General features: G+C 40.0%; 1 protein-coding gene across 2 annotated transcripts in view; it reads right to left on the bottom strand.

Annotated features, from left to right (window-relative positions):
- Window positions 1-24,090, bottom strand: part of PCCA (propionyl-CoA carboxylase subunit alpha) — a 314,254-nt gene that overhangs the window by 10,461 nt on the left and 279,703 nt on the right. For both annotated transcript variants that reach the window (XM_068928028.1, XM_068928023.1), the window contains one exon: window positions 6,353-6,493. In XM_068928028.1, the coding sequence (XP_068784129.1) occupies window positions 6,353-6,493 (141 nt within the window). The remainder of the gene's footprint in view (window positions 1-6,352; window positions 6,494-24,090) is intronic.

The following is a 24,090-nucleotide window of genomic DNA, read 5'->3' on the forward strand; positions in this document are numbered from 1 at the left end:
ATTCCTCGACATTGTCCATTCTGTGCAAAATAATTAGTGCAGGTTTTCCCTTCCTTTCAAATTAAATTTGAAACAAGAGCTATAGTGTTTCAAATACAATTAGCGGCAATTAACGGTACTTGACAAATCATTATTAAACTTTTTTTTGCCATGGTCCTTTAAAGAATGAATCTGAAGATAGCACATCCCAAATTTTGTGACCACTGACCTCCAAAGGTCAGTGATGTCCCCCTGACAGCAATCAGCACTGGTCATTGCACTCCCACTTATCCAAAACACACTTTCCCGGCTGCTTCTGCGATCCCAAAGCCCTTAGAGGAAATAATACGCAGGCAGAGCACTTCCGTGGGTGATTCTTGTGCTAGTCAGCCCAAGACAAAGCTCACTTTCCATTTCAGAAATCTTTATCAGACAACTTTTTCAGAAGCAGGTAAAAAGTGGCATATAATTTGAAAAGGCAAAACATACCATTAAAAAAGTCTATGATTTCTTTTCAGAGGACATTAGCACATTTCCCTTAGGGAGAAATTCCAACAATATTGATTGTTCGTATCTGATCACAGGAATAGGATTTCATTGTTAATCGCATCGGTGGAACGCAAGTCTTAGACTGTGTGATTGCATAAAGATATAGAGGAAAAATCTATTCAAGTCACATGTAAGAATGATATAAATATATTTTAAGCAATTATATTTAAGATTTCCTAGATCTAATCACAACATATATTATGTGAAGCCTCATGCAATAAGAACGGTGAAACATGTGAATGCTTTTACTCTTGAAATTTCATAGCTTTGTCATGAAACGGTGAAAATAGTTTCACCTCCTGTTTCAAAATAGTTTTATTCCCACAAAAAATACACAAAGAAAAAACATAAAATCATAAAAACTACATGAGGTGCCTGACCACATTTGGTCAAGTTTGCCAACTCCATTAACAGAAAAATGCAGTTAATATTTACACTGGATTGCTGAATAGAAGGGAGGAAAAGAGGTAGAGAAAATATAAAAATATAACAACAAAAGAAAAGAAATGTTCATACACAGGAGAAAATCTTCATTGAAATTCAGCATATTTTACTAAATCTAGTAATTAGCACGTTTGTCTATACAGAATGTAAAAATATAACTTAGGCAAATCAGTTTCTATTATTTTTTCCTGGTGGTTATTTCTATGTTATAAATTCCCACCAGTATAATTATAGGTATAAAATAAGAAAGAGAAACTTTAGATTTGGAGGTCTGAAGGGCAAATGCGATTTAAGGCAATATGCAACCAGCTGACAGCAACAGGTAACTTTACAACTCCACCTTCCCTTTCACACAAACAAACAACGGCGTGAGAAACAGAATTCGGGAAGCTGTCTTGTTTTGTTTTTCAGCAGTGAGCATTTCAACAGTAGAGGTCAAGTGAGACATACCTTTTCCTACAGCAAGGACTCTCCGAGGCTTGTGAAATGGAAAATTGTGGAGAGGGATTTTTTTGTTTGTTTTACTATTTTTCTAACGAGCAACAGGAGAAACTTTGCAATAACCTGCACGTAACCTTACTGGAAGAGGAGTTGAATTCAGTTATAAACATCTTCCTTGTTTATTTTAGTCTAGTGGCTTTTAAAATGTTTGTGGGATCACGGAGAGGAATGTGTTCAGTAAGTTATACAGCTGCTCAAGTAGTCTTCAAGATATCTTAATTTCGAAATTAGTGCGGCGATTCGCATACAAATTAATAACACTGACATCTCGGTAGAAAAAGCTCATCCCATGCAGTATCAATAGACATGGCTATACTAGCACCACTTGAAATTGTAAGAAATTTTGATAAAAGAAAAGTCCACTTAAAAAGTGGTTTGAATGGTGGTAATACCCACAGCTCTGGGTAATCTTGCATCACTTGAAGGGAGAGAGGAAATTTAGAAACTGAGATCAAAATAATTAACTGCCACCTTTTGGCTGCAGTGCTACAAAGATTCAGTAATCACTGGGCACTGACCTACAGCTACTTTCCTTTTACATATGTATTTCGAGGAGACCAAAAAAAACCCAAAACCATTAAACCGATTTAGGCTACCAGCGCTGGCTTATTGACCAACGCCTGGCTTAATAACGCCACCTGTTCTGCCTAATGTAATTAGAAAAACAACCAGCAAAAACAGACAGCTGAAAGAAAAAAATCTTTGCGTGTCAGACCGATGCAAAACTGAAAGAGCAAGAACTGTAAGCATAGGCAAAAATATAGCAAAAACTATAAGCTACAGGGCAACCAGGACAGTTAAGATCTCTTTTTGCTGCCCTATACAACGACTAGCAAATTCTGAGGCTGCTGTGGGAGCACTTTGGATGGCTTTCTTTACACAGGGTATGACAACTTTTCCTCGCCTGTGTAAGCATTAGGATCTTTGGCTTTCCCTCTTCCTGCGTTTTCAGTGCACGGACCTTACATGCACAAAAATCAAACCAGGAGATTCAAGAAGAAGAAATCTTTGATAGGAGCTGCCTGTTTTCCGCTCTCCGAGTCAAGCAGAGGATTTGCGCAGCTCGGCTAGTTTGCTTGGCGTTTTATTTCTGGTAGTTGCGGCGAGCCGGGACCGCGCGCGGTGCCCATGCCCACGCTGGGGCAGGAAAACGCTCCGGAGACAGCGCGCCGTGGGGGCTGCCTTGCGCTGACATTGTTGTCAGCAGAAACGCACCGAGTCCCTTGTCTGGACTTCTGAAGCCCGGTGGCTTCTCTTGCCCTTAGCACCACGGGGAACCAAACCGTGACTCTCCCCAACCAGAACCGCCTCATAATGCCCATTTGTCACTAGCAATCTGCTTAAAAAATAAACCTGCAGACACCCTCGCCGCCCCCCCGCCCCCAGAAACGGACAAGTATTTCCTACGTAATTGTGTCATCCTAAAGAATGCAAGTTAAATTTCAGCCTCCTCTCCCTAAATAATAGCAACCTGCTTGCCGTGCAGCCAGATTTCAAATTGTTTTGCGGGTTATCTTGCTTTCTGCTTCTGAGTGGCTTCGTTATGTTTCCAGGAATAATTGAGTGGCAATTAATTACATTCTTCCGACTAGGTGAGGGAAAATAAAGAAAGCAGAAAGTAGCTAGAAAGCTTAAAATCTGGCCGCATCGCCAGTTCTCCTTCTCTCGGCATGACAAACAGCACTTCCCCACGGTGGTATTAAAAATCTACGGATCGTCTGACAGAAAAAAAGAAAATGAATCCCCTGCGCATGCAGCATCTTTTGGCAAAAACCAATTGAAAACTGCTTCTCCGACCTGCTGGAGGATGCTCACACGATCTGCAGCAACCCAAAGCTCTCTTCGTGAACGGCAGCCGAAAGCGAACGCTCTACTCGAAGGAAAAGCAATGACGCGTCGAGTGAGGGGAGTTAACTCGGGGCTCAGCGTCGCCTTCTCCTTGGGCTACGGACTCGCCGAGAGGGACTAACAAACACCTGGCCGACTACGCCGCCCCGTATCTGAACCGCAGACAAGAGACAAGAGTTTGCAAGCGCGGCCGCTCAAGCAAAGGCGATACGCTCCCTCGCTAGGGGTTTCTTCGCTGTTGTGAAGTTACCTCTGAAGCCCGGCTAAGGCAGCCGAGCTCCCGACGCTACCGACAGCTCTGAAAGGCTCTCTCCCCGTCAGCCCGAGGGCAGCGCGCTGTACGGCCGCCCGGTGCTGTTTAGCATCGTTCACAGGTTAGGAAAAAACAGCCTCGGAGTAGCTAACAACCAGGCGGCTTGATGCTCCTCGCAGCGGCAGCACCTCCCTGGAAGGAAGGACAAAACTACCACGGGCTCGGCTATTTTTCGGCCGCGCTGTCGGCACGCACCGTGCAAATTTGAAGGGGTCAGCAGAGCCGCAAAGCCAGAGCTCGCTCTTAGAGAACAGGAGCGGCTTAAACGCCCGTTTCGCAAGCTGACTTTGTCCAAGCGGCGCGACACAAAGAGCTGTATTTGTCAGGGAGCTACGGTTCCCTGTCCATCGCACCTTGAACAGCTGTAGTGAGTGAGCCGGGCTCTGACGGGCAGCCGAGACCTGTACTCTGAATCACGACAGCCCACTGCTTGTTCAGTGCACAGAGCTGATGCTCCCCTCATCTCTCTCTCTCTCTTTTTTTTTTTAAACGTTTTGACACTAGTCCTGAAAAGGAAGGATTTAAGTTAAACCCCTTTCAACAAGGCAAATGTGTTTTTGCAATTAAAGCCACACAATTAGCATTGACAAGCTCAGGTCAGCAGAACATAGATTATGCTTTCAAATGCTTTGCCACTGAGTGCCTCCAGCAAAAAGCTGCTGGAGAGGAGAGGAGAAAAAAATCTCCACCCCTTATTTAACAACTTGCGCTGTGATGCGGCGCACCACTTGTGGATTTGCGGAGGAAGGTGGATTTATTTATTTGCTTAAAATCCCTTTGGCCCCGGCCTCGTTCCTCCCTGGTTCTAGCCCTTCAAGACAACAAACAACACTCTTCAGGCAAACACGAGAAAATTGGCAACATTTAGCCGCGTTAAGGTCTCAGTCAAAAGCAAAAGAAAAAGCTTCCAAACAAACAAATAAAAAAGGCTCAAAATCCTTGCCTTGAAAATGTTTCCCCTGATCCTTCGCAAAAGCAGGTATTTGCTTAAGATCTCACTCACTCAGCCACTCTTACTGCCTGCAAATAGAAGCCGCAGATTTCTCACTCCGTACGATGATACAAGTAAGTTCTCAGCAACCAGTTTTTTAATCTAATTTCAGGCAGATCTTCAGACTAGCTGTTTTGTTGGCTATTAAGAGCTGACCATTCATTCGCTAGTCTTCTTTCTGTGAATACACATTGCTTGATAATTTATCTGGCAGCTTGCAAGACTGCATACGAGGAACATAAGCCTTAAGATTTTTCCACACATGATTAATATTAAGCAAGTGACTAAAAATTAAACCACAGGCTAGTTCCAGGCATAAGGCTGCTTTCATAGGCAATAATTTATGTATTTATGGACTGTAAATCAACAATAAAAATTAAAATTCTGCAATAAGTGATTGATTTTAAATTAATAATGCTGTTTTAAAGGCAGAAATAGTTCATATACATATATATATATATATATATCTCACATACCCAGAAAGCTAAGTGTAATGTAACAGAATTTCTCTCTTAGTAATTTTTGTATTTAGTTTTTTTCCCAAAAATCTCTTTATTTAATATGAAAGTTTGCACCTGTAGATCTTTTAACATCAACTTGATGACTCCCTTTCCTCTGTGACTAGACAGAAATATCCATACATTGTAAAAACAGGTGGCACCATAGAAAAATGTAAACATACCGACCACTTCACCAGCACAGTTCATGACCTTCACCTACTAAATGCAGCGCTAATTCTGCACTTGAGATCTCATCCCATTTCTACATCACCCTCTCAACAAAGCCTGGATTTCATTCCCATAAATTATGAACTCTGTGACTGAAAATTTCTAAGTGCCACGTATATATTTATGTCTTCATTTAAACGACAGTAGTACCAAGTACTCTGGAACTGATCTGCGCCACCTGATTCTACTGTTCCTATGTCTGCACCACTCTCTCGATTTCAACGGCTATGCGAGATCCACTTACGGGCCCTGCGCTTAGAAATAAGGTGTGACACAGCGTGGTCAAAGTTCATCTAAAGCTATGGACAAGTATTGATATGTAACTCTAAAACACCATATTTACATTTGTTTCCAGCTGTACGTGAGGTCAGAAGCGCTGGAAATCCCAGGACAGCAATGGTATGTCTTGTTGCCTTTCCCTGGGTCAAGTTTATTCCTTATGCAGGGCAAGAGAATTCCCATAAGGGACTGGGAAATCCCAGCATGGACTTCCCAAGTCAGAAAAGTCATATGTCTTGCTATGACACTAAATGCTAACACAGGGATTCTTAAAAAAAAAAAAAAAGTTAAATGTCTGTCCGATGCCCCTTAAAATTTAACCTTGTATTTAGTAACATTTTCACTGTACTGCTTCAGGGCAGAAAATCAAGGATCCCCTCCTGCTACCACCAACAGCACACATATGCTTACATATATTCACACATACACACACAATTTTCTTCCCCTGCCAAGGCAGTTGTGACATGAAACCAAGTGATTAGCTGAGGACTTGTATCCAGAGGAAAATGTATCTTTTAAACACTGTTTAATTTACAAGGTGCTTCCTTATGCCTCCTTTTAAACAGAAAATGAAAAAACAGCACACACACACACACTTCAGCACGCTTTAGTCTACAGGTGAGGTGAAGGAACTGACTTGTAGGTTCAGTTGCACCAAGGAGAAATGAATTTGTGTGGAATATATAATGAAAATGCAGATATACAGATGACATTTCTTACCGTGTCCCCAGGCTTGACAGAAACTGCCACCACTGTTCCAGGCATGGGAGATCTCAAAATGTTGGAGGTGTCCTCAGCTGCTTTCTCTGGCATGTACTTGCTCAGCTCTGCAGCAACCTTCGTCAGTATTTGTAATTTGTACTAAAGAATAGGAAGAGGAATGTTTTAGGACATGGCATCTTTGTGAATTCCAGCAAAAAACCTGCATTATTTTGTGGCATGTTTTGATATAATACATGTTAGCTGCTCTCTACAGGAGTGTCCAAAATATCACTTTTCGATTTGAAATCCTGGTTCAGAATTTAGTGGATAGAACGAAAAATAGGCAACCTCAAGCAGCATCAGTGAGTACGTAAGGGGACAGACTCAAGTACAGTAACAAATGTTGCAGTAATTTAAAAATCGGGACAGAGAGGGGGGAGAAAAGTTTCTTAAAAATGCATGTTATTTTTAGTAGATAAGGAATAGCTTAAGTATTCAATTCTATTGCTGTATCAAATTAAGAGTTTTCCCAAATATTTGGGAAATATTTGGGCAGATTTTCAATGACATGACCTCATTTAAAACACTACTTTTACCATTTTTAAACATTTACTTTTATCATTTACTTAATGTTCAAAGCAAATACTTTGTTTAGATTTTGCAATTAGAACATATTAAACAGTTTCGCTTCCATTTTTTTCACGCACAAGCGGAACGATGGCACGTTTTGGTCGGATCGAAAAAATTTCATTTGTTATAAAAATTGTTCGGCAGCTGTTACCTACCTTTGGGGGAAAAAAATGTTTTCTCTCTTACGTTTTGTAGCATTTAAAAAAATGGGAAAGAACACGAGGAACTTCAGCTGTCCCTTTTGACGGCATCCCTTTCAAACCGCAGCCCTTCCGAAAACCTGGCAGCGTGTACACTAATTTCACTTCCAGGCTTTTAGGTTTTAAAAACTTGCAGTCACTTTGACGGCTAAGTCACTGCGTTTGGAGAGACGGCCGCCAACTTTGTCCCAGCGCACTTGAAACTGAGGGCGAAACTCCAGCAGATGGCAGCAGGTCTCTGCGTGAAACCCCGTCCTCGCCAAGGCCGCCCCAGTGAAGACCAGCACCACACTTCATCAATAATTTAAACAAAGGTTTTAATAATAAGCGGCGGATGAACTGCATTTACAATGCAAATGTGTATTTGGATGATGTAAAGTTCAACACCTTGCTTTGAACAGTATGTTTTCTTCCCAAACAATTAGCTATTGTTTTATTAGCAATAGAACGTCTTTACTTTCCGTTTTCACATAGACAGAACAGATCAGATATCCTTATGGTGAAGGTAAAGGGGGACTCTACCTTCTGCTTCTGTAGAGAGTACAACAAGGCATTTAGAAATACATGTGAAAGGCGAATGACCTCTGCAGTGAAATCTTTAAAAAGCAGCTTTCAAAACCAAATTAAACCTGAGGATTTTCATCGTACATAAATGGTGTTTGGACACACTAAATATGTGCAATGATCAGTGTAGCCATTGGGTTAGAAAATTTGGTTCTCATCAGAAACACAAGTAAATGGTTACATTATAAACCAAAAAAAAACCTCCACCAAATACAATAATGTGCCACAAAAATGTTTTCTGAAGCTGTAAGCGGCACCCACAGATTTCAATACTCATTCCCAAACACACGTGTCTTGGTTACGACTGATGTGTGCCAGCACCATTTTGTACGCAAAAAACGGCTTTAACTCAAAGCCTCCCGCAGGCTTCATGATGTCAATTAAGAGTGAGGCGCTCCCATTTTCCAAAAAAAAAAATACAGTTACTTATCTGCACAAATACCTACATTCAATAAGGTGCGCTTCTCACAGCTTCTTTTTCAGAAGTGCGTGTGTGTGTGTGTGTGTGTGTGCGCGCACGCACACACGTGCAAGTATGGTGTAGGGAGGAGGGAGATGATGCCTATAGGAGATTCGATGACATAAGTTGCAAAGAGAACTGCAGCAATGTGACAGGTCAAATAATAACATCTTTTGCATGTTTCTCTACTCTTGAGTGTCTGTTTTGCAATCAAGACATACAAGTGTCTGCCAGTTTCTGAAGGATATGATCCTTAAGTGAAATTACTGTGCAAATAAAAGCTTTCTACTCCTATTAAAATTCGTCTGAGTCATAAGTGGCAAGGAAAAAAAGCTTGCAGAGTGTATTCTGCTGTCAATCTAATAAACATTCTGTGCAGAGGGACTATTTATCAAAGATAAATTGTACTTAAAAGTCCTTCATTAAATCTATGGGGGGGAATATAATTACACCAAATTGCACAGTTTCAGTATCCATGGTTAGTGTCTTCTTTGTGCTCAGAGTTTGAAAATAAAAAAACACACACACACACAAGGCAGAAAATAGAAATAAGTTAGATCTGTCGACTGTATTGCTGCCGCATGCAGGAGACTATTTTGATATGATTTTGCAGGATCAGGTTTAGATGCCAGTTAATTTTCTAAGCCACATATATGTATAGACCAACACTTCTGAGCTGTTTGATTTCAAAATTTAAACAGCAAGTGAAAGATATATATCTTCGGCATTCATCTAGGTTACAGTATTTCGCAGGGACTGAAATACGTAATTCTCCCTGCACACCACAACTTAGAGCACTGGGGAAAAGCCATGTCCCTGAGTAGTCTGCACTTTAAAGCTCAGTTCTCCACACCAAGCTACAATATCCCTACCAAACATTGTTTTTACTATCTTTATAATTTTCATATCTTTTAGATTCCTTTCTCTGCAGGACTCCTGCTTTGCTTGGAGTGAGATGTAAGAGTCAGTACACTCAAAGCTTTAAAATGCAGGTCTTTGTTACTGATGAGCTGTTCCTTTTCCTTTTGTATTTGTTTATTGTTCTTCAGTCTGTTTGGGGGATAAGCAAGTTATTCTAATCAAAAAGTAAAAAATAACAACAGTAAACTTCCCAGGAAAGGCCTTTTTTGGCACAGTGGGTTCACAAATGACCTTTCGGAATATAAAAAGACAAAGCAGCAAAGAAAGGTTCCTTCTTTAAGATTATCTTTGATGTACTTCTGCTGTTGACTGGACCCCACTAAACTCCCACAGAAGCGTTCCTTTGTAAAGCTCTTTCTTAGCCCTCAGCAATGAGCTTTACAGGGGGGTGCAGGGGAGCTGCTCACCTAACTGGGCTGGAGCGTGCCGCTCACTGAGAAGACCAACTCCAACAGTGCCTACCCATGCCTCTAAAACAAAGACGTTTAAGAGCATACCATTGTTTTTTCATTACACGATGAACACTGCTGTTATGCCTTTGATTTATTAAGTGAGCACAAATCCTTATACACGAAGTAGAAGTTTTTATACACTACTTACGGAGTGTGGATGGGGTTTGGGTTTTGGGGTGTGGGGTTTGGGTTTTTTTGTTTTTTTTTTTTTTTTTCCTGAGGAGGAGGAGGAGGAAGAGGGAGAAAGAAGGGGCGTAAATTGGGAAAGGCTGTAAAGTTTGGATTATAAATGGAGACCAGAAGGTTTCCACTGGCCTAAAACAGAAGAAACATCTGTTGGAGTCATAAATAGATTGCGGGTGGACTCTAAAGCCATGAAATCTGCTAGTGATCAGATCTGAGCTGATGAGCAGTTGTCACCGGCCACTGCTCCCCTCTGCAGGGTTGCAGAGCCTATTCTGCCAGCCCAAGGAAAGTTAATAAAGAAGTACCTGAAAGGAGCCATACAGTGTTTGATGGCACAGAAAACAGGTGTTTCTTTTTCACAAGACTGTTGGAGTCGACAATCGGTAGACAAAAATAATAGTAGGGAAAGGGGACGTTACTTAAAAGTCGCCTTAGTGTAACAGTATCCTGTCCTAACTCTCCTGGTAAATGAATCTGATGTTTATGTAATGCAAAACGACCTCTCACAAGCAAATCACTGTGACAAGAAAATAGAAGAAAAAGAAAGAAGTGTAATAATAGCAGTGCAAAGGAATAAAGAAAAAAGAAGAATACAGAAGGCAATGTATCAGTGATTATACCTTGGAGTTTTTTGATTTTTTGTGTATCCATACAATGTACTAATCTCCCACATAAGCATACAAGAAGAGAGAAAAATAGTTGCTATTGAAAAGGCAGCCAGGGCATATCTAAAACCTATCTTCACTTAAAAACAAGTTCTGTAATCAGAATAGATATGGTTCCCTCGCCATGTACAACAAAACATTGCATACTTTTAGTCAAATGCTCAAAACTACACTCTGTTGAATCTCACATTGGTTTATTAAGTATGATCTTCCCTGTGCACCTGAAAACTCATGTTCCCAGGAGCTGTAAATGTTCAAGCTCCATTGGAGATTTTACAGAGCAATCTAATGTATCAATACCCATATGTTACTTATGGAGTTGTTTGGATTGCTGACCAGATGTGGATTTTCAGTAAGCTTTACCTCACGTTCAGCCACGTTTTTAAAACCTCCGCCATTCTTGTGGTCAGAAGGATGAAAATCTTACATAGCTCAGACCTGAGCAGAGAAACTGCTGTGCGTCCTAATTATTTTCACTAAGTTTACAGTGTCACTTTCAGAATCAAGGAACTTTACTAACTGTGCTCATGTAATTTCCCTTTAACGTTCCTAATCGGCATCCTCTCTCAAGTCACTCAACTGTTGTCACTTGCAGTTTGACCGTCATAGATTCATATGCTATTTGGTATTCACTCAAGGCAATACGAAGCAGTGCTCCAGTGCTGAATACAATCAGCATGCTGCCTCTTTTATTAACAGTTATACATTTTAACATAGTGAGCATAGCCTCACTTAGATTTCCACCATGACATCTAAACAGGAAAATTATGTATTTATTCCATATTACTTGAAGGTGTCAAGCGTCGTCTTCTTTCAGAGCCAAGGATCTCTTGCTCAACAAGGAGACACATGACATTTAGTAAATCACGGAGGAGGTCTCTTCCCGAGCTCTGAGTCCTAGAGACAATTTCCTTCCACTGGGCAGTGGTGAGGGCTGCCACCCGCTCTCTCTCCACAAAACACCAGCGTCTTTAGTCCGACGGAGGGGCAACCTCAAGACAAAGACACTCGACACACCACGAAGACAGCAAAATAATAATAAGAACGATAATAAAAAAGCCACAAAAATCATCAGCCTTCACCAGCCGCGAAAAGGAAAGACAAAACCTGCCCACCACTCCGTACACACGCTCCAAGAGCGGAAACTAAGCGAGAACTGCGGTTGGCCTTGGAGGGCGCCCGGAGGCGGGCGGCCGTGGGGCTTACAGCCCGGCCAGGGCACTGCGGGCTCCGCGGCAGAGCCGGGCGCGCAGCGCGTTGGCAGCTCCATCCGCGCCGTCTCAAGGTAGTTGTCCATCAGGATGCATCAGTCAACGCCTCAGCAGCACACGCGGAGGGTTTTCTCTCGGCCAGCCCGCCTGACAGCGCGTCTACAGCTCTATTTGCATCAGCGCCCGGGTGCGTTTGCAACGCTGTTGTAATTAGAAACGATGCAACAGGCAGCAGCAAGATTATTGCGATTTCCATGCGGCCATGCTGCCGTGTAAAGTACGATCTTGCTTCACCAAGTCACGCTAAATGACAAAAGCGCTGTTTTCTTCAGTCTCCGTGCGCAGACAGCACTTCATTTGCAGCTATCTATAATTAGATTAATGGTGTAGTGCCATACAAAGCAGGCCCACTTCACATCAGATAGGGTATGAATTAGGACAAACACTTATTTCAATTCCAGGCAGAGAAAGCAGTGACTGGGGTATTTAGCATACCCTTTATGGTGGAATGAGATGTTAATTGTGTACCATTACCTCTAAACTGCTTGCTTGTTGTATAAATCACTGTGCTAATTGATGCAGAGATAGAAACGTAGCCACAGGCAAGAAAGCAACGGAATGAGAGCTGAAGATGGTGGATAAAGGATTATCGAGTAAAACCACATGGAGATGAGGTTCTTTTGAAACCTGCCCACAAGCAGGGCTACCACGAACTGGGGGGGGGGGGAGTGCTGTACTGATGCCGAAGGAAAAATAGATTTTACTTCATCGTTTAAGAACAGAATCTTAGTAAGGAATCCGAGCCCAAAGGAAAACTGGAGAATAAATGTGTATAACGACGCTCAACACGTGCTTCCACAAGAAAACTAACAGGCAAAGCATGCCTTGGCAACGGTCACCAGAGTCACCACAGAAGAAATGCAAGGGGCTGCTGCTAAGCGAAATGCCCTAATTACAAGCAAAGAGGGAAGCAGCTTTATACACCTGTAGTAACAACTGCATATACTCTGGTCCACGCATATACAGAGGCAAGAAAATCGCTGCCAGCCCCCCTCCATACACCACGCAAGCCACGGAGGAGAATCACTCAGAAGTAACAAGTACTTCTGTGAGCAGCAGGACTAAGGAAGCCTGCTTTCTCACAGATGTGTTTTGTAGTTGCTTGTCATGTCTAAATATATATATAAACAAACAAACATGGGGAGCATTCATAACTGCATTCCCTGTGTAGAGTCTCTCGTCTCTAAAACAAAGGGCAAGTTTGACCAAATCCTCGGCACACAGCCCCTACCACACATACGGAGTTGCAGCTTTCTTCTCTAGCTGGCCATTTTTTATGCACAAAATGGGTTGGGGACCATAATGCTTTCAGGAGCCTTTTCCCTCTGTTAAATTTGGCTAAAGTGGAGCAACTGAGTCCAAGTTATTGGGAACACAGCGGAGAAGAGGACAGGCACACACAGCACACAGCAGCATGCCTGCCCGAGCTTTGGTTTCCTGGCAAAGGTGGCTAAAAATGGGCTACAATGCCACCTTGAGCACCACATTGAGAAGGACAAGCCAACTGGGTGGCATGTTCACCTGTGAGGCACACCGCGTCTTCCACAGGCACTTCAAATCTGTCTGGCAGACGCGTCGCCTCATCCTGTAACTTGCTATTGTGCAGAAGTGGGGCAAGAAGGCATGAATGCCGGAGCCAAGACCACTGCACTCTAAATTATCTCATGTCCTCCCCACTCTGTCACCCCTATATTAGTAGATAATTTTTGCCTTGAGCTTCTTGTTCAGAAAACTTGGTTGAACTTGTGCAAAGCTGTGACAACTTTCATATTTTGATTACTAATAAAATGCCAAGACAAAATGCTAGTATCTAAAATGTTAGTCTACGTCCTATGCTAACTATAAGGAAATATGTTACTATCCCAACATCACATTTAAGGGTGAATGCTGACTTTCAGCAATGAGCGCTAAGATCTTAGCACAGTGAGAGAAACCTCCAAAAAAATTCAATTATCTTGCACTTGAGTGTTCAGTCCCCACTACTCTACAGAATTGGATTTTGCCTTAGCTTAAGAGAACAAAGAGAATACATTATACCTGCTAGGTTCATTAAAAAGAGTGAGATATTGGATTTTCCAACTTTGATTTCTCTTTTCTTTTGGAACTACTACTTCTTCCTACTTATGGCAGGAAGCTGCTATTTAGGGGGTTTTAAAGTGTTGTAATAATGTTTATTGGCCTTGGTTCCGAAAGAATACACATAACAAATACATATGTGTGTGCGTATGCATGAATATAAGGGAGAGCTTGGGGGTGGACAGTTACTAGTTATAAACAAGCAGTACTAACATAAAAATCACTGCTTGCTGCAAAATCAAGCGGATAGCAGAAGAGAACCATTTATTGGCTGACAAAGTGTTTCAATAGGGAAACCTTTACATTATTTCCGATGCAATAAACCAAATAGGAGTAAATGAAGTAACGCTAAAGATAGCATGCACTGTTACAAAATGACAGTGGAGTTCAACAGTTTAGATTTTGGTTATCAGACATATATCGGCCTGTGGATTATTCTCCTGCTTCAGTGAAGCCTACAACTTTAAGGAAACATTAGCTATATCCGACCAATGGAAGGGACCTATGAAATAGAAACAAATGGCAGTAGAAAAATCTGTTGACTGCTTTGAAATAACACCTCCCAAGTGTGCAGCTAGTTGACATAAATGGAAACGCATTGAGGAAAAGAGCTGCGAAGCTGTGTGTAACAGTCCTGTTCCTAATCATTAATCACTTTTTTTAGACCATTTAAACTAGCCCATTAGAGCTTGCAGCAAAATGCCAACACTCCCATCACTTGCATGTCAGCAGTGCGGGTGTTAACAGGAGAAAATATATGGTTTCTATGACTGTGCCCCAGTTACCCAGCATTTGCTACCTTTAATTGAAAAAGGCAGTTAAACACAAGGTAAATCACTCAGTTAGCTAAGCTGTTTAATAACACATAATTGATAATGTCAATATGTTACAGTGACATAATGCATCACTTTCATCACTTTTATGTCTCCATTACGGTCAACTTATACTTGGAACATTTACTTTATATCTGCTATTTAATGAAAAACCTTGTGAGAACTACCTCAAGTAGCATGTGTGGAACATACGTGTGACACACAATGCTACCTCTGCTGATCTGCTCTTTGGTAGGGAACCAAATTCCTGACACAACACTTACAACATTGTGAAAATAGTTTAGTTATGTCATTAGCAACTTGGTTTTTCTCTCAAAGAACCAGAAATTCCTACTGGAAAAACATATATTTCTCTGATAAAAACGGTTTTAAAAGAGCAGGAAAATTTCTGCACAAGAACAAGCACCTGTGCATTTTCCAAAATAGGTTCCAGTTCTGCCAGCTTTTGCTTAACTTTTCACATGTAACCAGTCCAACAGTAGCCACCAGGACTGGTTATTAGTGTAAACAGAGCCCATCTCTAAGTGTTTACAAAATCAAAAAACTCTAAATCTGGAACATGCTCTGGAGTAGGAAAAAAGTATACCGATTCAGCTGCATACAGACTAAACATGTCTAATCCATTATGCGGCATACAAGTTTTTAATATGTATTCATTACAAAAAGGTGTAATTTGATTTTTTACAAGTATTTTAAACGGGCAAGAACATTTGCCCTGTTTACTCTACAACAATGAAATTTAACTATTGACAAGAGCCAGGCAACTCTTCCTTTTTCATGTAACAGAGAACAGCAAAAGGTTGCAAAGTGGGATTATTTTTCCCAGAAAATTGTGTCCCTTTTTCTAAAAAAAAAGAAGGCAATCAGCTTTGAATGACCACTATTACAGCATGTCCTAAGTGTTCACAGGAATGGATAAACAACAAACATGAGTTGCAAAGAAGGTGACGGAGCAGACTCAGTGGGAGCAATCATGACATAAAACTTGCTGGCACTTTGAACCTCCTTTATCTACGTTCCACTATAATATTTGTGTGCTCTGAGATTTCAGATCTATCACAGACACAATGGCTAGAAAGGCTCAGTATTCTGAAAATAATCTGCTGTCTCATAGGTAACCAGTTGCCCTCCTCCTGTTCTTGTAATTGGAAAGGAGTTGTAGTTAATGGTAAAGATATCATTAACAGCAAGTCTTTAAATAACTTTCAGAGAGAAGTTTGACTTAACTCTTCTGGAGTTTGCAGTCTGAGAAGAGTTATGCAGATGCCCAAATAATAAAGGTTGCAACGAACTGCACCAGCCACAGGTGACTTCAAAGTTGCCTCTACATGTTGCAACGGTAACTTGTTAAGAGTTACTGGAGTTTCACAACCATACACAGCAAGCCCAATGACAATTAACTGTGCAAGGCTCACAAAGGCAACCCGTACAATTTGGTTTGACTGGAGGCCTGGGTGGCATATGTAAGGATAACAAGTAACTTTTAAAAAGGGAAAAACAACAAAGATGTTCCAAATAGTATTTTCAATTATATAGCAACCCAACACCTGCATTTTTCAGCTTGGTTAGAGCTAATTACAAAATGTGTAAGTTATTTAATAAGCTCAATAACAAAGTACTTTTTGAAAAGTATCACCTGATTTGAGGCACAAATCTCCCTCTAGGAAAAAAAAAAAAGAACAGAACTGCTTTACCCAAATGTCAAGTAAAGACTGCTTAATTCCTAGATCCCAGTGCTTTTGCCCCTCTGGGAGGCCATGGACTCCTTTTCCCTTCAAGTGCAGTGCTACATTTGGCGTTCACTTCAACGGAAGCAAAAGCAGACGCCAGCAGCATCCTTTTCTTCATTATTAGACCATGTATAGACCATACAGGCATTTAGACGGGTCATACATTGCAAAATCTGCAAAAGCAGTTTCAGTTTGTATATTTTACAGGAGGAAAATTACAGAGCAAACGGCATTCTTTCACAGTTTACAAAATTTTCTAATGGCTGGGCAAGCACTGGTTAGGACTTGGTCTGTTAATTCGTCTCCAAATACAGCCTGGTAAGGCACAGCACCTTGCTGTTGCGTTTTGTACAGCAGGTAGCACAATGACATCTACAGCTGGAGCCAAATGTGTGCAGGAAGCCAAGGCATACTTACAGAGATTGGAATCAGTTCACAAAGCTCTCTGGATTGAAATATGGATTTAGGGAGGTAAACATATAAAGCCTCGTGAACCTGAGCAAGTCCAGATGCATTCTCAGGCTGTGGCAAAGTCAAAATTCAAAGCAGAAGTCTTTGGCCACTCATGAGGGAAGCTGGGAGAAAGAAGTGACTGCATTTACGAGAGCTCAAGCTACCAAAGATGGTGCAGCTTTACCTAAGCTGTGTGATAATCTCTTCCGTACCTCTTCCTGCCAGACAACTGCTTTCACACCATGGCAATTACACAGCCTGGCAATTGATTTAGAGGTTTTAGTAGCATTACTGTTCATGTTAGAGAGGCTTTAAATCCTGGACAATATCCTTGACAATTTTTGTCAATAGTCCCACTGATTTCAACAGGTTTGTGGTTTCACCCAAGAAACTTCACTGAGAACTTTCAACTCAATCAGAATTAAGCAAGTTGCCGCACTACACATTAATAGTGACATAGTTCCCTGGAAAAAAAATTGTTTGAAAAACAAATCCTTCATCCATATGATCTTTTTCAGGATGGAGTTAGGGAAAAACTGCTAAATAATACAGAGAAAGAATGTTCTACTTTTTCTTTTTCATTCCTTAGTTTAAGGAAGCTTAGCTTTTGTTTCAGATGCAATAAAATTAACAAAAAAGATTCACTGCACAAAAACTGAAAATGTTATGATATGCAACAAAATAGTTTTTAATTATGTTTCTTAAATATTCTGTGTAGTAAATAATCACAGCAGTTTCAGTGATACTGCACCTACAGCACCAGTATTATACATGCCTCCTATTGTTTAATTTCTAGGGATCTTTTCAAGTATTAGGACGGAGACCTACACTAGCAATCTGGGGTTACTGCTGCACCTTCTCTACTTTTTGTAGTTCAGCAGGGCAAGCTGCCGCATCTATGATTATGAGCAGCACTACTCATGTAAGTCTTAAAATGCTCTTTTACGCATTAGTGCTTTCAGAATTCAAGCCGTACATGACAACCGTTGCTAATGTCTAAGGGCTAGATCCAATAAAAGACTTAAGTCTTAGGCAGAACTGAAGCACCTAAATCCAAAATGGCAATACGAACCCGGATCATCTGCCATCTAGTACTGAAGGTGCTTAAATTCTAGCCTCCTTCCTGTTTTAGACCAAAAGACAAGTTTAGAGTTCTGCTGCTGCACCGCAGCAGCAATTCAGCCCTAATTCTACCACTTCCTTCCCTAAGCCCAGATGTGACCCAGAAATCAGAAAAGTAGGGTCTAATTCTGCTCCAGGGACCATTTCTACATTTCTCATTAAACTACCATCACATATGATACATAAAATACTATAGAGCTAAGAGAAAGAAAGAAAAATAGACAATCTGAGGTCAAACGGATGGTAAAAATACATTAAAGAAAAACTCTCAAAGGCTAGCCCTTTGTTTTCAGCACTGATGTATATAACATGTCCCTTAACTGTTCTGTTGAATTGGGGCAGCTATTTCAAAAATAGTTTTATAAATTTTTCACTCACACAGCTAAATGGTTAATAATTGTCAAATGCTCATTCAACAATTTACAGCGGAGCTGTCTTAGCCCAAAGCCCTAATGCAGCCACATAAGAGGTGAATCCTGGCAGTCATTTACCACCGAACAGCAACTTATCCAGTGGATTTGGGCCATGAAGTGACAAAGATTACCATATCCAATTACACTTGCTAGGGTGGTAGAACATAATCACCCAAATGAAAATCTGACTAGAACACCTCAATTAACAACTCTTGCTAAAAGCATCAGGGAACTGTAGGTGAAGGTGCTTTAGAATGAAGAAAGACAAATATGCAGCATTTTGTTCACTCAGATCTCTCTCATGCATCTGGAAATCTCCACCTTTCCCTTTTCAATGAATCACTTGCTCTTTCAGAGTGTACTCCCACATGCCCTTCTATGTAATTAGACACAATCCTGAAATGCACTTTAATGTATTTCACATTATAAATTTCTGAGAGCTTCTGAACTTTACTTATGACTACTTACGTTTTGGGAGATTATAAAAAAGTTGCAAATGTAAATGTGTTTGTACAAGAGACTTTTCAATTCTTACTACCTGCTGAGCCAGCCTCTAAACTGCAACTCTTTCTGCCAAGCATTTCACATTAAATTATGGAGTTTTCTCAAAGGCTAAATCTCCTCCTGTCCCCTCCTCCCCAAAAGTTATTAAGCGAGTGAGCTTTGGTCAGTATTTCACAACTGAGTTAACCTCTGTCCTCGGCGCAATATTTTGCAGCTGCTGCTTAAAGTGATTCAGTTTTTTTTTTTAACTTGGACTAAGTTTTTGTGAGTAAGGAATTAAGAGCTTGGTGTACACTTATCTCAGTCTGGTCTTGACTCTTGATTTTTCACATAACAGTTAAAGGATTGCATGGAATTTTTTAAGACGATCAGAAAGGGGAGGAAGAGTGCGGAAAGAAAGCTAGGAATATTTCTTTAAATGCAAATGAAACTCAAAGATAAAGAACGGACTGTGAATGAATATTTCATCAGTCCTACTCCTCACTTCACTGAGCAATAATTTTTTATGCCATGCGAAATGTATCTGTAATTGCTTTTATAAGGTTTTTTTTAGACATGCATTTTATACATGTTTTCTCTTCTTTTATATCAAATTATGCTTATTTCTCACACCAGCATTTCTGAGCATACCCCAACAGAACGATTGCTCCGGTGACCGAGAGCCGATCTGGACTATTACTCTTCTAGGTCCTCACTGGTTTAGGCTCCAGAGCCTACACCTGGCTCACAAGGCTAACTTCTCTGCTGGTTTAAAAGGTGGAATGCAACTGCTACGGAACCTATTTAGATCACCAGAAAACTTGGTCATTTTTCTTTAAGAGTGGTTCATTGCTCCAAAACCAAAACGTTAGTCACAAGGAACCTGCACTCATTCTCAAAGTGAATTTCTCTATTCCACCGGAAGAACTGTTCTATAAACTAGTGGTGATATGCTGGCCACAAAGCAAAAAATAATGAACTGAAAAATATTTTAGCAGGGATAACACAGTAGGGTAACACATCCACAGTTATATATCTATTTTCAACATGCCAGTTAACCATATTTGGCATAAATACCTTGGCAATCTGCATAAGTCTTTATATGAATAATTACATAAATCTGGTTTTGGAATATGAAAAGAAACCTGCAACAATAAAGAAGGCGGCTGAGAAATACAAATTCCTGAGAAGAGTTGTTGGCTGGGGTAAAAAAAGGAGGAAGAGAGGTTTATAGGATTGAAAATAGCTAGTACTGAATTTATCCATCACAATACGCACTACTCAGCATAAAGCCAGGAAGAGACCTGCAGGTTATCCTGATGCTTTAAAGCTTCCCAGTTTGTCTGCAGAACTTCAGATTTGTGAAGTAATTGAACTGAAAATGTTTCACAGTGCGTAGGGACAAAGTTGAACTGACCAGTCTTATAACACTGATTACAAATAAAGTTCTGATGTGAGACAGACAGAAGTTGCAAAAATTCTTTTTTTTTCTTTTCTCTTCTTTTAAACTTAAAAGGTATTCAGCATGGCTGGACTGTGGCTGGCAAGGTAATTCTGCTGTGTGCTAAACAAGGACTTTCATCAATAGATAATCAAAACTGATTCAAATCAGTTAAAATAAAAAACATGTAAACAGTAGAGCAGATTTTGAAAGGATAATCAAGACACTCAATACTCAGTATTTCAAAATGAACTCTGTAATTTAAATATTTACAAATTTTACTATGGGACACGCGGAGAGGGCAACTCTACTCCCGCTGTTGAAGTTCAGTCATTAGGCAGTTACAAGTGAAGAAAGGGAGCAAGGCAGAAAAAAAATCTAGTTTTTTAGCTTAGCGGTTAGAGAACTCAGTTGGGAGAGGAGAAACCTGCGCTCTGGTCTCTGCTCCCACATGTATCTGGCTGCTACTATTAGATAGGGAGACACTTCTAAAAATGGGGAGAAGCAGATTTTAGTCGCACCATGTGGAAGTCAGCAGATAACCCCTACCTCTCTTCCTGGGCAAGTGCTCTAAGAAGCAAGGGGAGCAGCAAAAAGTGAGAAACATCAGCTTCTACCGCTGTGCTTTTTGATGAATGTGGCCATAGCTGTCAGGCTTTGTGTTGCCTGCAATGCTGTCCACACTTGCTAGATGCTTTCTGAAGACTATTCTCTAAGGGCACTTGAAATGAGTTAAGTACTTTGCTTCAGCAGCACAATGCAGATAAGTGAGGATTTGATATGTAGTTTCCTAGACCAGCGTAGCTGAGAAGATGCAGGTACATTAAGTTTGACAGCTATGGAACCTATGTCATTTTAGGTGTCCTGAGGACACCCAGGACGTTACTGAAGCTTCCTGGATCGCTTTCTTGGATTCAGACACCTACACTGCACTTCAATCCTGCTGTGGGTGTGCAAATAGATACTTGAGCCCCTCCAGACCTTTAAGCTAGATGCTTAAAGACATCTGAATACATAATGCTAAAGTACCTTTGCTTAAAAAAAAAAAAAGTGAGTATGCATAATCTTACCAAATTTATGTCAATTTCTATAAAATTCATTAGGATAATTACTCACCTATCTCCATTTATTTATGCATTACCTTCTATAGGCACATTTCACTCAAGATCAAAATTATGTCCACCAGTTATAGTCACATAGCTCACATCCTTTGCATCCTTTTTAAATACAGACAACCACTTTTGTCCCTCCAGCCTTTCTGACCTCCTCTACTACTTCCAAAAGTGTTAAATTTCAGATAGCTTTTAACCAGCTAAAACTTGGATGAAGGTTGCTTGATCTTAGAGATTTAAAAGGAGACAATGGACATTGGCCACTGGCAGGATTCTCCATGTCTCCTACTCTTTTCATGTAGTATGTGATAATTTATTACTTCTTGTTTTCTCATATAATAAGTCTTCCACATTGACACACCATATGGCCAAAATACCATGTGGCCTATGGAGATGACTTTTAGTGTACATGATCCATGACTAAACGTTAGTCTCATGGTTGCCATCAAGGGGCTCCGTGGGAACCCCAAAAGAGGTTCAGTGTCTCAAGTTTTCATTGCTTTAGTGGCTGCCGTTTAACATCCTTATCAGAATACAATTTACTATCCCTAGAGGGGAATAAACGCAAAAGCAGTTGTGAGGGCAGAATCTCCATGGCTTACTCATTCTTGCAGTCTTTGTGCTTACAGCGCTTGCCTCTCCTTGCTACTCTTTCACAGAGCCAATAGTCTGAAAGATGATCAAGCAAAAAAGGCGTAATCAACACTCTTTCCTTCTCCCATTCCTGATGATTTGCTTATTTTGGAAGGTAAGGAATTTTGACAGCAGAGTACATTAGTCAGAATAATATCTGAAGCCTCAACATTTGCTGACTGACAACATAACCAAGAACCTGGTTTGCTGCAGTCAATAAAGACTACAGTTCCAGTTCCACATACAGAGCGGCAGAGTATTTGGGAACAATTGGGATACGGCTTTAAGATCGATTACAGGCATTGGATTTCTCTTTGTCCTTTAATACAAAACAAAACCAAAATGTGTTTACTGCCATTACGAAAAGGTAACCTTGCTAAAGCTTGCAGCTGTAACTTTCCTCATAATATCATATTATTACATGACCTTCACTGTTTAAATAGTCGATAGAACATAATTAAATGACTTCATAGAACCAAATTAATTTCTCCTATGTTGTATTCATTTTAAAATAGAATCAATATTATTTACCCTACCTGACAATAATGCCCCGTGCTTCACATAAGATTGATTCAATACCAGCAGGTAGTTATCAATGAATGTACTTTGCTGTGGTAAATGAACACAATCAATACTCAGAAACGTTGAGTTTTCTGTTATATGACTGAACTGTAACTGGAGTGAAGACTGAGTTTTGTACAGGTCTTTTTAGTTCTTCTTTTAGGTTTCATATGAGGAGAATCTGAATTTCATAGTCAGCACCAGTACAACAACCATCTGAAAGACTACTAGCCACTGCCATTACCCTTTGAACATCTTTATCCTCTGACGCCTAAACTGCATAAGGTGTCACATACAAAAAAGGAAAACTCAAGAAAGAAATATCAGGGATTCTCAGCATGTCTTGAAAAACTTTACTGTTTGAATTAATATGAAGTCAAACTAAAGTAAAAATAATCTTAATGAGTACCATGTGAAAGAAAATTCTGCATATAAATTCAAATTTGCTCTATTCAGAACAGAATAAGTAAGAACAGCTACTGTTTTGGAAGGATATCCCAAGACATCCATTTTCCATTTTAAAAGAACCAATGAAAACAATAATCAGTTAATACAAAAAACAAATCATTTTTACATGACATACTACATAACTTCAAAACAAAAACAACATCAACAGCATACTTTTTCTGTTAACTTTAAAAAGAACGAAAAATAGGGACTTTGGCAAGTCATTTCACTTAGAGCAATTTTAAGGTAAAACACTTTAAAATAAGATTTTATAAGACATTAAAGATACAGCTGTCCATGACCACTGACTTTCAGTGGGAGTTGGTCTGTCTTCTTCCTCCTTTTTAAAATGTGTCCCTGAATCCCTACAATCCTTGAGGCATCTTAAGGCAGTCCTCATTTTTCCAAGAGCAACTTAATCCAGCTTACACAAAATCTCTGAAGCCATGTTGCACCAATCACCTTCCCAGTTACTGAAGTATCATTCCCTCTTTCTAGCAAGTTGCTCAACTTCTTCATTCATTGATTGGCTTTATTTCACAAAAAAAAAAATCAACAGTTATATAAAGAAGAAAATTTTCCTATCACATACAGAACTTTACTATTTGCAGAGCGCAAAAAGGACAATCACCATCTGATTCACTTCCTTTTACATTAAACTCTTTCTCTTTTAACATCTAAGTTTAGGCATGAAAAATAGCATTTATATAAAATACATGCACATAAATCTACCTTATGTCTGTACATTTTATCTATATAATGTGTGTATATTCATATTTACATAACTATACATATATATATATAAAAAGATGGTTTAGTTATGTTTTGAGGTTTTTAAAACCTTTTCTCTTACATTTATAAGAGTTTATTTCTGGGCAAGAAAGTACTTATGGGGTTTTAAAAGAAAAAGAAGATTTATTTTTTGTTGGGATCAGCAACATGCAACATGCACTGAAACTAGGATTTATCTTGTTCTCCTATATTTTTAGGAGCATCCTTAAGGAAGTAATGTTTCTTTGGTTAAGTTATTAGAGAATATGATGGAAGTTAGAGAGAAAGACTGTTACTAAGGGCCTCAGTTAATTTTAGCCTGTACTAGAAAC

This window comes from Struthio camelus, chromosome 1 (genome assembly GCF_040807025.1).
Source record: "Struthio camelus isolate bStrCam1 chromosome 1, bStrCam1.hap1, whole genome shotgun sequence".
NCBI classification, from domain to species: Eukaryota; Metazoa; Chordata; class Aves; order Struthioniformes; family Struthionidae; genus Struthio; species Struthio camelus.